Source organism: Chroicocephalus ridibundus, chromosome 7, assembly GCF_963924245.1.
Source record: "Chroicocephalus ridibundus chromosome 7, bChrRid1.1, whole genome shotgun sequence".
Lineage (NCBI taxonomy): Eukaryota > Metazoa > Chordata > Aves > Charadriiformes > Laridae > Chroicocephalus > Chroicocephalus ridibundus.
In genome coordinates this window covers 31,794,183-31,808,737 of record NC_086290.1, presented here as the reverse complement: position 1 = coordinate 31,808,737, position 14,555 = coordinate 31,794,183, and the positions used below count along the sequence as shown (strand labels likewise).

The 14,555-nt window shown below is 42.7% G+C and overlaps 1 protein-coding gene across 2 annotated transcripts in view; it reads left to right on the top strand.

The window, feature by feature from the left end:
• Positions 1–14,555, top strand: part of PLEKHM3 (pleckstrin homology domain containing M3) — a 91,700-nt gene that overhangs the window by 54,287 nt on the left and 22,858 nt on the right. For both annotated transcript variants that reach the window (XM_063341524.1, XM_063341526.1), the window contains exon 6: positions 654–717. In XM_063341524.1, the coding sequence (XP_063197594.1) occupies positions 654–717 (64 nt within the window). The remainder of the gene's footprint in view (positions 1–653; positions 718–14,555) is intronic.

The window sequence follows — 14,555 nt, the reverse complement described above, 5'->3', positions numbered from 1 at the left end:
CAGGTTTCGGTAATTTAGCTTTACTGAACAGGTCTGTGAGTGGATAATCAATGGTCTTGCCTGAAACCTTGGTTTATGTAAGGAAAATATGCCTTTCTCAAATAAGTCATTATAAAGTCTATACCAATACATATATTTCTGTATGCAAAAGGGAGTTTCTATCAATCAGCTTGATGTTGGCAGAACAGCATCTGCTTGACATTTTTCCCAATAGAGTTATTTCAGTTACAAAACCATAAATCACATCAGAAATTAACTGTTACAGCTTTCTAGCAGACCAGGAATCTTGTACTAAAACCCATTAGAAATACTTTTAATGTGCAGTTTGAGTTATTTGTTTTTATTACTGGGTTAATTGTTTAAAGAAACACCTTTTGTGCTCAGGATGAGCTTTCAGTGGTTGTAAATGTCACGGTACATGCTTACCTGACAGTTGGAGTATGACACTGGCAAAGCATTCATTCTTACTGCGGAATTGTTGTGCCCATGAGGAATGCTGTAAAAGCAGCTGATTCTTACAGGGCGACATAGTTCCAGTTTCTGACAAGCTTGCTCTCTAGCATCATTATTCTGCAGTCTGTTGTTGGGGAGAGGAAATCTTTGAGTTTCCCAGTCAAAAAGGCATGACATGCATCCATTTTTCTCTTTTCCAGGATCTTTCCCAGAGAGTATCTTCTTCAGCAAATCCATCTTTATTCTCTCGCAGACCTTCAGCAGGTAAATTTCTTCAATTAATTCTACCTGTTATACATCAAGCTTCTTCTCATCTTCAATGCTAATTGTATATTCCCCCTTGTAGCTAATCGTAGCATAAATAGCTTTACTTCCAAGCCATCTCTGTGGTTGATAGTTTAATATAAAAATGGGTTAACAGGGGCATTGGTTAGGGATGAGGGAGAGAAAGCCTAGAACCTCAGTGTTGAAATGGGGATGGAAAGAGGCTGCAAAAGAAAACTGTAGTCTGCAAAGAGAACTTTGCTGTGAGAAATTTTTCATCTGATCAATGAAGGCTCATCTAAGACTCAGCCTACAGATGACAAGTAGTATTTATTTCTTTGCTTGAAAGAATCATTATTCAGGAATTTATGACTTTGTACAGTCCCTAGTGCAACATGCTTATTTACAAAGTCTGCTAGGCATTACCACAAGAGGGGAAAAAATACAAAAAAAACCCCATCACACCACAAAAAGCTTAGCAAGCCTGCTACACAAAGTTAAGCCATGCAGTGTTACTATGACAGATGTGACCGCACAATAGGTAATGTGCCAGCAAAATGTGTCTTTGCATTGATACTGATTGAACTAAGCAAGCACCTCGCAGTACATCTGCCTGAACAGCGGAATTTTATTATGTACCAGATTAAACAAGCAGAATTTGGCAAAAAGAGCTGAAAGGAGAGGATAGGGAATCTAAGGTGAATGTGCTGCAGTGCTCAGATGCACAATGGAGGAAGCAATGAGGTAAGATGTGCTGGCTGACCTGGGCACATCTGTGTTCACTCTCTAGTGCCATTGCCAGTGATATGTAGGAGACATTATTTTAAGCTTCTTCCAGCGATGTTGCCCATGTCTAGTGGTGCCTTTTCTGCGGGATGGTGGGTAGCGTAGTCAGTTCTGGATGTTCAGTTGACACATTTAAGCTGAGGTGGTTCAGATGCCCCTCAGAGCTGGAGACTACAGAACTGCAGGAAACATGGATTTTGTTGGCTGGTGAAGTGACAGGGTAGAAATGATTCCATAAAATAAAAAGGCCAGTCACCTGAGCTCTAAAACTGTTTCCGCATCCTTTCAGCATGTTCTGCTATCTCATCTTTAATAATCAAGCCATGAAAAAGCAAGCTACTTAACTCCAGAGCTGCAGTCTCCCTGGTGGGCCTGTCTATTAGCCCCCAGTGCTTTGTAAGCTGCTTAATCAGTTCCTAACATTGGTAGTAGATGTTTTAGAAGCAATCAGCAGCTTATCAAGCATCCTGTGGGAGGGAGGGGAGGGTAGAAGTCACAATTTATCCGTTGATTTAGCAGTTCCCTTTAGCATGTTTCTTTGTGTTTGTGTTTGCAAGACACCTTCTCTTCCCCTGCGGGCCTCATCCCCAAACTTATCATATTTAGAGGCAATGTAATTTGATTACCATTTCTGCTGGGGTGGGTTAAATTGCATTTACCTTTTAATCTAGCTATATCCTTGTTGTCAGCCTGGAGAGGGTTTTCCACATTTCAGAGACTCCCCAGGTTTGAAATCGGATTGCCTGTTTTTGTCAAAGTAGAACCAGAGTGGAAAGGGGAGGAGGGCCCCAATTGAGAAAACAAATCCAGCAGCCGGAGAAACACTAACGCCTCTACAGTCCCTGCCTCCTCTCTGGCTTGCCCCTTACCACTGCTTTCTCACGATTGCTCGTCATTTTCTACTAACCTGCAGTTTGGGTGGGTTTTTTTAATCCTAAAAGTTTCCTCTCCTTTTGATTCCTCTACTGCCTGTTTCCTTGTATCCGTGGGCTGCTTTTGCGCTGTATCCTGCTGTCATGTAGATTGCGTATGTTTGGGGAATTAACTAAAAGGTTTATTAAAGATTAATGGAAAGATAAGGCATGGTGAGTGAATTAGAAAAGCAGAGAGGGGTAATCTGCAGATATAAGCAACCTTTACCCTGGTTAGTCCCAGCTCAATTCTGATTTGTTTCCTAGGCCAGTTCTCTCTAAAGATCCTAGAAAACATGGGTTGTTCCCTACCAAGCAGCTGACTTTCAAAAATGTGGTATGAGGGTCTGTTCTTAGGTGCAAAAAAGTTGAAATGCCTGTTTGCCAGTAGATGAAGCAGCACATAATACTATTCTAAAATGAAATCCAATTTAAATCTCTTTCCAAGCTTAACAGAGCTCAATGCCTAGATTTTATGGATGTGGCAGAGTACATACTTGAGCTATCTGATGGTCTGAGGATGGTTGTCACTTGGACAGGGCTCTACTGGGGAAGACCTAAATTGTGAGGTTAAAAGCAGAGTGGAAAAAATTGAAACAAAATATCATTAATTTTGGAAACTCACCAAATCCTAGTGAGTTATTGGTTTTGCTAGTACTTGTTAACAAATGCTCATAGTGCAGATGTGAGGAGGCCTGGCCTTTAACCAAAGAGGCAGCAAGTGATAGTCTTTATTTGTATGTGCATGTATATTTAAAATAAACACAAACGCACACATGTACCCCAGCAAGGTTTCAGTGCAGACCAGAGCCCCAGGGACTACACAAGGTTTACAGCAAGTCTATCTGTGGGCATTCCCGTGAGGTACATATTCTTAGAATCTTCTTGTCATTGTTGTCGTTGGAAGTGTTAGCAGATGAGATAACTAATTAGGTGCACTCAGATTTAAGGAGCAGAAACACAAAGTGTGACAGCTTGCCTGTTCTGCCCCATTGGCTACACTTGCTTTCCTTTCCAACCCTCCCTGGCGTCATCTGCCCAAAGAGTAATCTGCCCTGCGTCACCCCTAACACCGCTGCGTCTCTGTTAGCCAATTTATCCAGGGCTATTCCAATCAATTAAAGCTTTAAAGAGGCAGACCTCCAGTTGTTAGGAAGCAAGTATTCACTCCCGAAATTGCTGGTTTTGGCAGACATAGTACGCCAGAAAAATGGATTACTCTTATTTGTGTGCAGTATAGTCTCTGATGGTGCAGTCACAGTCCAGGTTGGCTTCACCCTAAACCTACTGGAGGTGTGAACTCTGTTCTATCCTGACATTAGTCGTTTGGTGGACGTGTGGACACAGTTCATGCAAGCTGGACTTAAAAACTATCCATTCATTTTGTGTGACTATGGCGATGCTTTTGGTGAGGCTAACAGTTTTTACACTCTTAAAGATTGATTTGGACAGAAGCTGACTCAGACAAGACTCGTAGATTTCTTAGGAAAGGTAATTCTTGCTACTTACACTAGATTCTATATTAACTGGAGCTTTTAAAGTAAAAGACTTGAAGTGGCTGTTGTGACGAGTTCAAAATTCAGGTGCTTAATCCACACAGAGAGTTAACTGATGTCTTGCCTATTTTTTATGATAAATAGCAAGATATACAAGTGTACAGAACTTACTGCAGTGATAGTCTTTACTGGAGAAACACTCTTAATCATGGCAATTACACTATCCCCGAAAGATATGGTAAAGTAAAAAGGATCCACATAACGGCAAAAATGTATAGACGTCAAGGATGGAAACTGTGAGACAGGAGATTTGAAAAGATGATGATTTGAAGACTTGTTTACACAGGAACACTTGGGGAAAAAAAACGAAGTGACAAAAAATGGGAATTTAAAACAATGAGTTGAATTACATTGAATCACTGTGTAAATACTGTTATTAAAATATGAGTGGCTTTCATTTGGTTTATCTCCATTTACTTTGGAAGCAAAGTGAGCTAAATTGTATTAAGGCCAATTTTCATTCTGAATGTGTATGTCCATACAGGGATTTAATGTAGTATAATTTATCCATTTTAACATTGTAGATAAACTAATCCGTTAAAATTTAATTAAAACATCCATTTACTTCAGATCAACTTTCCTGACTATCTACCTGTAGATGAACCTATAAACAACGTGAAGAACAGTGGAGAGAAAGGATGAACAGGAGACCCCTCTTCTCACAATAATATAGTGCAGGTCATACAGTGAATATGAGATACGCATAAAAATCCTTAATAGAAATACTTCTTTGCAGAACACACAGCGAGGATGAGAAACTTAATGCCACAGTAATATTACTGAGGCCAGAAGTTTATCATCTTTGAGAGGATTAAGTATCCATAATGAGAATGTCCACAGTTACACTACGTAAAATAAAGAGATTATAAGGTTTCAGAATAGACATATTATTTACTGAGGGGATTAGGAAGATGTCTTCCCTATTGACAGACAGATCAATGATTTCGTCTTCCTCTGACGTATATAGTACTGATTACAGCGTGTGATAGGGTTTTGGACTAGGTGAACAGTTGGTCTAACAGAAGCATTCCCAATATGGAAATCTTAATGTTTCTATTCACAATTTTGTGCATATAAGGTTCTCTAGCAAAAATATGGGGAATAAAAATGAACTTCAACGAAACATAAGTTCCACCTAATTTGAGCCTAGTATATTTTTAGATCAGGATTAGGAAGCCTTAGAAGAACAAAGAAAATCTTAGGTCTTCTTTGCTTTTCCAGGCTTTTAACCCATGCGGTATTTTCATCACATCTCCTTTTCCAATGTCAAATTTGTGTCCTTCCTGTATTTTCCTTGACCGAGATGAAGGAGAATTTTGGGGATGCTCTTTCTAGCATTTTTGCATGTGCAAAACTTTAGGTTGATTTAGACAAGTTGTTTTATGAGTCCCAACAATAGCAAAGACTGCAAGGAGATGTGGACTCTTTTTGCTCTTGACTTGCCAGTTTTTTCGGAGGTAAAACTCCTTTTCAGATCACTCAGTCCTCATACAATAATTGAGAAATACTGGGCTTAGATTTGTAATGTACAGCCCGGCAACTTCCAAGCCCATCGGTGGTGGTGTCCTTGCCCAGCAGTTTCTTTTTATTCACACACAAGAAGCATGGGAAGTAGCATCTAAGCCACATGCCTGTGCTGGTGAAAGCCAGTAGTGTGCGCGTGGCTATATTGATTGACAGAAATGGGGTTTGGCTAACATACGTTGGGCTTTCTCTAGTTTTAGAGGTGTTACTGGAATAGGGGCATGAGAAATACCCCCCACCCCACCCCCTGCTCTTAACAGATACAGCTATACCTGTAAAAGCGTTAGTGCAAACTCAGTTATATCGATGAGAGAGTCTTTTGCTGTCATTTGTTTCATTGAGTGATTCAGTATAAACTGTATCAGCTTAAACTTTATTTACCAGAGAGGTTTACCCATGTAGCTGTACCAGCAGATCCTTTTAAGTTTAGGCAAGCCCTTTTTTGTGCTTGAGGGGCAGGAGGTAGCAAATGAGGAGAAGAATTAGGTGTTTGGCAGGCCTGGCTATGCTGAGATTGCTAAGGTTTGTCTGTCGCAGTTATTTGCAGGAGTTCATGTGCTCAACAAGGGCAGCAAAATGCCAAGCACATCTGTGCTGTAGCTGCCACAGTTCAAAGTTCGGCACTGTAGTGAAAACTTTAATTTACATCCCCATCCTCCTAAGCAAGGGTTGACACAGCAAGTGTGACAGAGATGCAAGTCCTGCAGCACGTTACTACCGGTATTCAACTGGCCACAGGTTGGAAGATGTTGCTCAGAGCAGAGCTGGTTTAAAACACTGGTGGGTTTTAACTTGCATGTCAGGTACAGCCTCTGTTCTTAAATATTTGGTAGGAGGTAGACAGAAACAGATGGTCGTGTGGGGAGGTGAGAGGTGTACACATTGTTAATTTGTACAGTGGTGCAGTTCTCATCCTGACGCACGAGAGGTCTGGACTCTCTTCCCAGCTCTGCTACCAGCTTTCTCTGACACCAGAACAAGTCATTTCTAATGGAACGAAGGTGAAATGAGTCCCACTTTACTAGGTGTATGTTTAAAATAGACATCCTAAGCACAATTAAGTTCAAAAGAGGGAAACCAGCACTTTGGAGGGGTAGTCCCTCTGACCTGTTTTAAATATGTTATGTGATTTAAATACATTAGGATTTTGAGGCACATAGATAATTCTGTACTTGAACTATGTAAACATGCAGCTTGGACCATAACAACATAATGCTAACAGCCATCTTTACATCCTTCCTTTGCAACCTGTGCCTGTATGACTATGGTAACTGTATTAGCAGAAGAATATGAAAATAGTCCTAGGATGGGAAAAAATACACAATATACATTTCCATAAATATTAAAAGGTCTGCCAGCGTAACACCAATTAAACAGCTTGTATACTTTCCTGTGGCTATGACTCCTTTATCACTCATTTCTGTCACTCCCTGGAGTTTGCTAGCACTGAGTTGCCTTTCAGCAGAACAGGAAGCTTCAGGTTAGCTGATATTCCAGGTGTGTATATAATTCCCCAAAGCGCTGACAGCTCTGCCTACAATTAGTGGTAATGGCAATGATCTTACTGGCGTTTCCTTTTTACCGCAGCTCTGCTGGGGCAGGGAGTTGCTGTCATTCAGAATGGCTCGTGGTCAGGCGGAGATCATGGCAGAACCGGCCAGGCTCGTGGGGGAAGATCTGGTCAGGAGCGTTTTGGCAAGTGGCAGCCAGGAAGACAAGTTAATCTGAGTTAGGTGTGTTAAAGTCTTGGAGGCAAAGCGTGGAGATACAGCAAGATTGTTAATAGGTATTTTTAATAGCACAGCTGGTTTTTGCACTGCTTGAAACCAGAGTTTTCAACAGGGCTTATTAAATACATGTGGTGCTTTTCCACGTGAATATGTAATCTAGGCCACTTGGGGTAAGTGTGGCTTTTTAGAAAGAAACTCTGTTTAAAACAACCCAGCAGTGGTGCCAGTGGCTCGCAGGAGCTTCTGAGTTGAGATCTCCAGAGATATTTTAATTTTTTCAGCCTCTAGAAGAGGCAGTAGCAATATAAGCTACCACTTTTCTAGTGCTTTGTGATAACCAGGTTTCTTCCATTCTTTTTTTGCTGTGCAGAATGAAAGGCCCAGCACTGATCAGGGTTAGCGGTGTGAAAGATTGGGCTCTAACCTCATTGCTGTACTTCACATAAAATGTCTATTCAGGAGAGGCAGCTGGACGTATCTCAAGGAATAACATCCCAAGAAGCCAGATTTCCCAAGGAAACAAAAATACTGTCTCAGGGCTACCTGCGTGGATGAGAGAAGAAAATTTTTTATATAAAATTTTTTTAAATATACTTTGTGCTCACAGAGTTTTTTTTCAGAGTAGCCCTGTTTTCTTGGTATGTTGCTTTCTTGTTCTAAAATCCTTCAGAGGACTCCTACTTAAAATGCCCTGATCCAGTCCTGTGCAAGGCAGGAGAGTTTCTAATTTTGTGATATCACTCATGAAATAACATCTTACTCAGTGGGCATGTACAGTCAGTTAATATCTCTGCATGCAATTGCCTGCTTAATCCTAAAAAAAAAAAGGCACATGTATACTCTCTGCCTGAATGTGTATTTGCTTGTGTGTGTATTTAGAGTCACATATGTTTTTGAACTAAGGAAAGTGTTTTCTATTCTCCACCAGCCAAATTCCTGGTACTCTTTCAACCTTGTTTGATTAAAACACCCTTTAACCTTTGCTTGAATACCTGTTTCTTAAAACAACCTATAATTCATCCCTGCAACAAGATTAGGAGAACTTGGGGTGTGACAAAATTGACATGTAGCTGCCTGGAAACCTTGGGGGAAGGAGAAGGAAAGACAGTTGAAACACAGTGGGCGCAAAGGCAGAGGCTGCAGGGCTGGAGTCTCGTTGCCGGGCTGGCTGGGGAGCTGGCAGGAGCGATTTCCAGGCGTGTTGTTTATACTGAGGCAATTCCGTCTCTTCCTCGCTTGTGTCAGCTTGCACGGGGACCTGCAGAAATTTCAGGCTTTTCTTCCCTTCCATGAGAGGAGTTGGGGAGGACTTGGAGGGACCTTGTCATCCTCTGTGCCTCCTGCTGTAAATTCACTTGGACTGTCACCGCTTTGTTCCTCTCCCCCAACCAATGTAAAACTCCCGTTTTCACCTTGCTCCCTGCCTCTATCTGCTTGTCACAGATTAGCAGCATTTGCTCTTGACCTTGTTTTGTTTTTCGTCCTCTTCCCAGGGCCTATTATAGCTAGTGGCTAATTTGTGGAATATAACTTTAATAACAAATTAAAGTGCAACATATCGAGTGATCTGGTTTGGAAGGACCATGAACAGCAAATGGCTCTGCCATCAGTGTGGACTGCCTGGTGCAAAGAAGTCAAAGGGAGCTCGGGATTTCTGTTTATTCAAATTCTCACTTGTTTCTCCTTTAGTTTGATTTATTTGGTAGTTGGTTTTGTGGTGGTTTTTTTTTTTTGTTCTTTGCAGTGTTTACTGCCAGGTTTCCTTTCGGGATGTTCTCTGCCCGGTGTGGGTGATGAGTTAGCACGGCACAGCGTGTGGCTGCATGATGTCGCTTTGTCTGTGTCAAGGCCGGCGATGGCAAAATGGCGTCATGTGCGTCAGACTTGTGCTGGTGTCAGCAGTGGATGAACGGAGACCCTGGCCTCACTTATTCCCGTCCACCTGAACAGGCCCTTGGGACAGCCAGGGACCTGCAACGGGAAGAGGAGCGCGAGGATGGGGTGGTGTCACCCACCATAACTGTCAGGAGCAGGGGTTGTGGCCCATAGCATGGCTGTAGCAACAAAAGATGGGGCTCTCCTGTAGTTATTGCTGTGGGGTTTTTTTATTTGTTTTACAGCAATGCATGGTGACTGATTCTAATGTGTGTGCACACAAATATTAAGAAATCATTTTTCCCTTAAGTCACTTACAATTTAAATAAACAAGGCAGGCAATCTGAAAGAGATGACTGGGAGTCAAAATGGAGCAAGGAAAGCTGACCAGACCAGTATATTGCACAAAAGATGGGGCAGAGCCGAGATCTGATATCTGCCTCCCTGGGGCTTTTTTACCTCATGATCATCCTTCCTCCTTCCATTTCCCTTTCCTCTGAACTAAAGATTAATTGTGCATTGAAATCGTAACAAGAATTCGCAGTGTTAAGGATCTGGCAAACGGAAGGGAAAAAATCCTCAAGGAAATTAGCAGTCCGCGACCATTGTCTGTTCGCCAGATATAAATGACTAGGAACTTCCCAGCCAGGGAATGTGTTTTCCCTTTCTTTTCTCTGCAGCCTGCATTATCCTTAGCTAAGCATATTATGGCGTGCTTGTCTCCAAGTCTGTGTTTTCATCGCAGAAATCCCAACCCTGCGGAAACCTGGTGTGGGGCAGAGATTCTGTTTTACCCTCTGTGCTGTAATGCCCAATCTCCATGCTTAACAAATGCTCAAAATACGTGCCTGTTCTGCAGCTGGCAGAGATAAGGCAAGCACTGTAGCTTTCCTGCACCCCAGTCTGCTCTTGCTTGCAACAGGGGTCACCTGTGACAGAGAAGAGAATGCGTTCAGAAAATGCTTTCTGAAACAGATTGAGCAATGTAGGGCTAGGAGGTAGAGTGTGGAACAAAGACTGCAGCAAAAGGCATCTGAGGCAAGCATCAGGAAAAACTTCCCAGCTGCTTTGAGCACTGGAGAGCTGTGGAATCTTCTGTGGTGAGAAGTTTTTAAGCAAGTCAGTCATCTGTCAGTTGGTTGTGCCGCAGGGTGAGGAATAACCTGGAGGTTTTAGAGGTGTTTTTTCTAGCCCTGTTTTCTTATTTCATTGGTAGTTCTTTCAAAAGCATATTTCTTGTCTGTCCTGGAAGTGAAGAAAGATTACTGGGTGTTTAGTCCTCCTCCACAAAGCTTCCACTGGTGGAATTTGGAGAGTAGTGGGCACAGTGATGAACTAACCAATCTGTTCGGAAGGAGATTCTATTTTCCCTTTAATTCAGTCCAGGAAGCACGTTCTCTGTGGTACCCTGAAGTCTAGGCAAAGCTGGAGTTTACCTCTGAGCTTGTTAGCAAAAGATATTTGATTCAGACTAGCTGTTTCTGTAGAGGTAGAAAGAAAACAACCAGGAGGAGGCAGAAACCTTGACTTTGGAGGATGGTGGAAAGCTGTGCATGATTGTTGACTGCTCCTTCAGATAGCTTCCTTCTGCCAGGCATGCTTGTGACACTAATCCCAATAATTAAAGGACTTTCTGTCCCTTCAATGTATATAATTGGGAATGGTGAATGAGCTTCATGTCTACCACCCCTTCTATTTTCTCGGTGCCTCTTGGCCTTTTCATGTCTCTTCTGCATTGCGTCAGTGCCTCCTGGCAAATTCTGTCTGTGTCTGTCTCTCAGATAGAGCCAAGTGTGTGTCTGGCCTTGAGAAATAATCATAAATTTTGCTCCGTCAGGAGGAGAGGCCGGGACAATCCAGTTGAGATTTGAACCTGTAGTTCAAGGTGTTTTAGGGATTTCATATCACTTAACCCGTCCCCTCCAGGCATCACTTGTGTCTGACATGTAAATCAGACTGGAGGAAGAAGTGGAACAGATCGCTCGGTGCTCCAGAAGAAGGTTATGAGGCAAGCCTGTGTCTTTAAAGAGAGTGCCTTCTAATAAATGTTATCTGCAGAGAAATACACCAGCCCCTACATAAGTAGTTAATGTTACTGCTTCAGTGTTGGCTTATAAAACAACTTTATCACCCCTATGACGATAATGATTAACAAGCTGATTTAAAGGGTGGGGTCACAAAACCATTTGGCAAATTCAGCTTGTCTCTCAGTGGCAGTGATAGTGTACCTGAGTTTTATAGTATTTTCACCACTTTACCTAGGATATGAAACCCTTGTGGTGGGGCTTTTAAGCAGAGCAGTAGCAGCAGGTTTTCTCCTGTGCTTCCCATACATGAGGAAATTATAGGTCCAGGTCTGAGAATTCGGGAGAGTGGGGGACATTTCTGTCTCCCTTCTCAGTGTTTATTCACTGATCACTTAGCCACAGTGAGGTGACGGTGTTCCTAGACAGGCTGGTACATGATGCCTGTGGTCATTGGCTGTCCCTTATGTCAGACTGGCAGAATATACGTATGTGGGTAGATTTCTCTTCCTTCTCTTAGATTCTGGATAGTTTGTGTTAAAGTATCCTTTATCTGTGGATTCTCCATTAACTACTACTGATTTTGCTTTTATTATCATATGTTGGAAATTACTCAGACTAGAAAATTCAATCTAACAATTATTTTAATCCAGAAACCCTTGATGTGGTTTAACATACCATGACACTTTTCAGAATTTGGACTTTTTAACCTTGGCAGTTCCTCACATCGAGCAGAACAGTGCGTCTGAAAGCTCGGCAAGCTGTATCCCCTTTACTGCCTGTCTTGACAATCCTCATGTAGGTGATCAAAGGTATTTATCATCTCCATGCTATGTAAACATCTATTGCACTTTTAGAAGTTGGAAAAAATGCACAGACAGGGTAGGATATTTGATGACCCTCACTCCAGTTCACAATGTGGACTCCTGCAGGGACGGAGGTCTTACTCCTTACTTTTTACTTCTTAGCTAGCATTGCTGACAGGAGCCTTGCCCTCAAAACAAACACTCACTGCCCTGAGAAATGTCTGAAAACTGTACTAATTTTCCTCTCCTGTCCAGAAAGCTCATCATGCCTGATAGATTTCAGTGTTGATTTATGTCGCATGGTGCAAAGGTTGGGTATTTCTGTGGACCTGGTCTAATTCGTGGATGGAAGGCTATGGAGGCATTACTTGAAGCAATAGTGGATTACAGCTGACTCATTTTCCTTCTCTTTCCACACACGCCCCCTCTAGTTCCCCCTAAAAGCCCTTGTAATATTACCTCTTTGGGAGTGACACAGTCTGAGTTTGGAGAGGACTTCCATGCTTACCTTGTCTAATCAATATTTGATTGCTTTTCAGTGCATTTTAATTTTTCTATTATGTCTTTTCTAATTTGAAAACTCTCAGGGACTAGAACAAACTCCGATTTTGTATTAGGTTTTTTTCATACTTTTTTTTGGGTCGTGTTCTGTTTTCCAATCAGAAAGTTATTACAAGCCAGGAGTTTAGGTTACCGTATCTCTGGGTTAGAACTCTCAACAGGGAAGTTCTGCCACTGTTACCTTGGCCACTGTTCTAGTTTGGTTTTTAATATGAAAACATATATATTGCAACACTGTGCTCACTACATTGCGCTCCCGTGGGACTAGTTTGTGCAACCCTCCTTCATGCTGGTAAGTATGTTCTCATACAAGGAGTCTTTGTTGACTGAGAAGGGGAGGCAAAGTGACTTGGCTTCTCTCTGCTGCGTGTAATGGGCTGGAGGTTTGGACCCCCCGTACTGTGCTGCATGGGAGGAGGAAGTTTAGGCGCAAGCTGGGGAGTGGGGGCCTTCAGAGGTGGACTTCTGCCAGCATAGTGCTTGGCCCGAAGAGCTTGGATGAGGTATGGGGTCAGGGCAGAGCTGTATGAAGCTCAGTGTGTGTCAGGGGTGAGGAGACTGCCTCTCCTCTGGTGCGTCGCGGGCTCAGAAATGTGTCGTGGAGGTCGGGCACAGGGATACCAGCAGGAGTCCCCTGGGCAATACATGCTGCTCCTGGAAGTTGTCTGTGGGCAGCAGCACTGTAGTGCGCATAGCAGGCCACTGAATAGTATTTCTCTGCCTGTGACTATGGCCTTCCCAGTTCTTATTCTCTGGAGATAGTTGGCTGCCCACTCGTTTCTGACCACATCACCTTGATAGATCGAGGGAACCATGAGTAACTTCCAGTCTTTGGATAGAAGGATCAGGAAACCTCTGGGGGCCAGCAGCCCTCCTGACAATGAGTTAAACTTTGACTGATCACATGTAGCCCTCATGATCATATTAATGTGATGTGTCCAAAGGGATTTCAACTTGTGCCGTAGCCCCTGCTGCCTTTCATCTTCTCTGTCTTCCTGCTGAACCAGGAAAAACTTAACCCAGTGCACATGCATCGTGTCTTCCCACTGCCCAGGGCTCTCACAGCCGCTGCCAGCATTGGCTTGTCTGCTGGTATTCGGCAGTCCCTGGTTTTCCCCCCACCTGACTCATACAGAGCGTTATTGTTTCTTTGGATTTATACTGCTACCCCAGCAGCCGCGGCACCTGCAGCCCTCGCTCTCACCAAGGGGATGCTCTTTACAGTGTGTGCAGGGAGGCTCCTCCAAAACACAGTTTGTCCCATTTAGGGTGGGAGATACGTGGCAGTTAGTGTAAAAAGCTGTGTTTGTTTTGTTGGCTTAAATTGTAAGTGCTTTGAGGGCAGGGCCTGTCTTTTATGTGTGTACATGTGGGTGTGTATTTTTTATACAGTTCCTAATGTGAGACACGCAGTTAGGAGCTGCAGTATGTAAAACAACAGCTTTCTGTCCTGTGGTAGCTTAGAGAATTGTTTTTCCAGATCCACAGAGGTGGACAGTGATTCTCATCTGGGGCTATTCAGAGACGACTTGCTTTGGGCCTTCGAACACACGTATTTTCCTCCCGTTGTCACCAAGCAGCGTAACCCAATATATTCCAGGCGCAGCAGCGGTAGGTAAGCTAACTGTAAGAGCATGGCCCCATATCCAGAATCATTTTGGGATGGGTTCCTTGACCGGTTTAGGAAGAGAAAGCCACATTGCTCCCTCCATCAATTGATGACCAGGATGCCCTCATCAGTCACCTTTCACTCTTAATTTTGGACAACGAAACAATTGCTTGCACTACAAAGAATTTGGATTAGAAAACAGACCTTGCTCTCCATGTATGCTGTAGGTAGAAGAGAATCTGAACTCAGCAAAATTTTAATTTGTTTTAAGCTTGATGCTATTTTTTTAATTTTTTTTTTAAGATGCAGGAATATATTTTTAAGTCTTTGCAGGTGCATGTTGCGTCTGTATTATGTTACACGGATAAGCCAATGGTGAAATTTTTGTTTTCTGTTCCTCTGTCATACTCTTAACTTAGTTTTGTGCTAAATTTCCACGTTTCTTATGAAATGTGG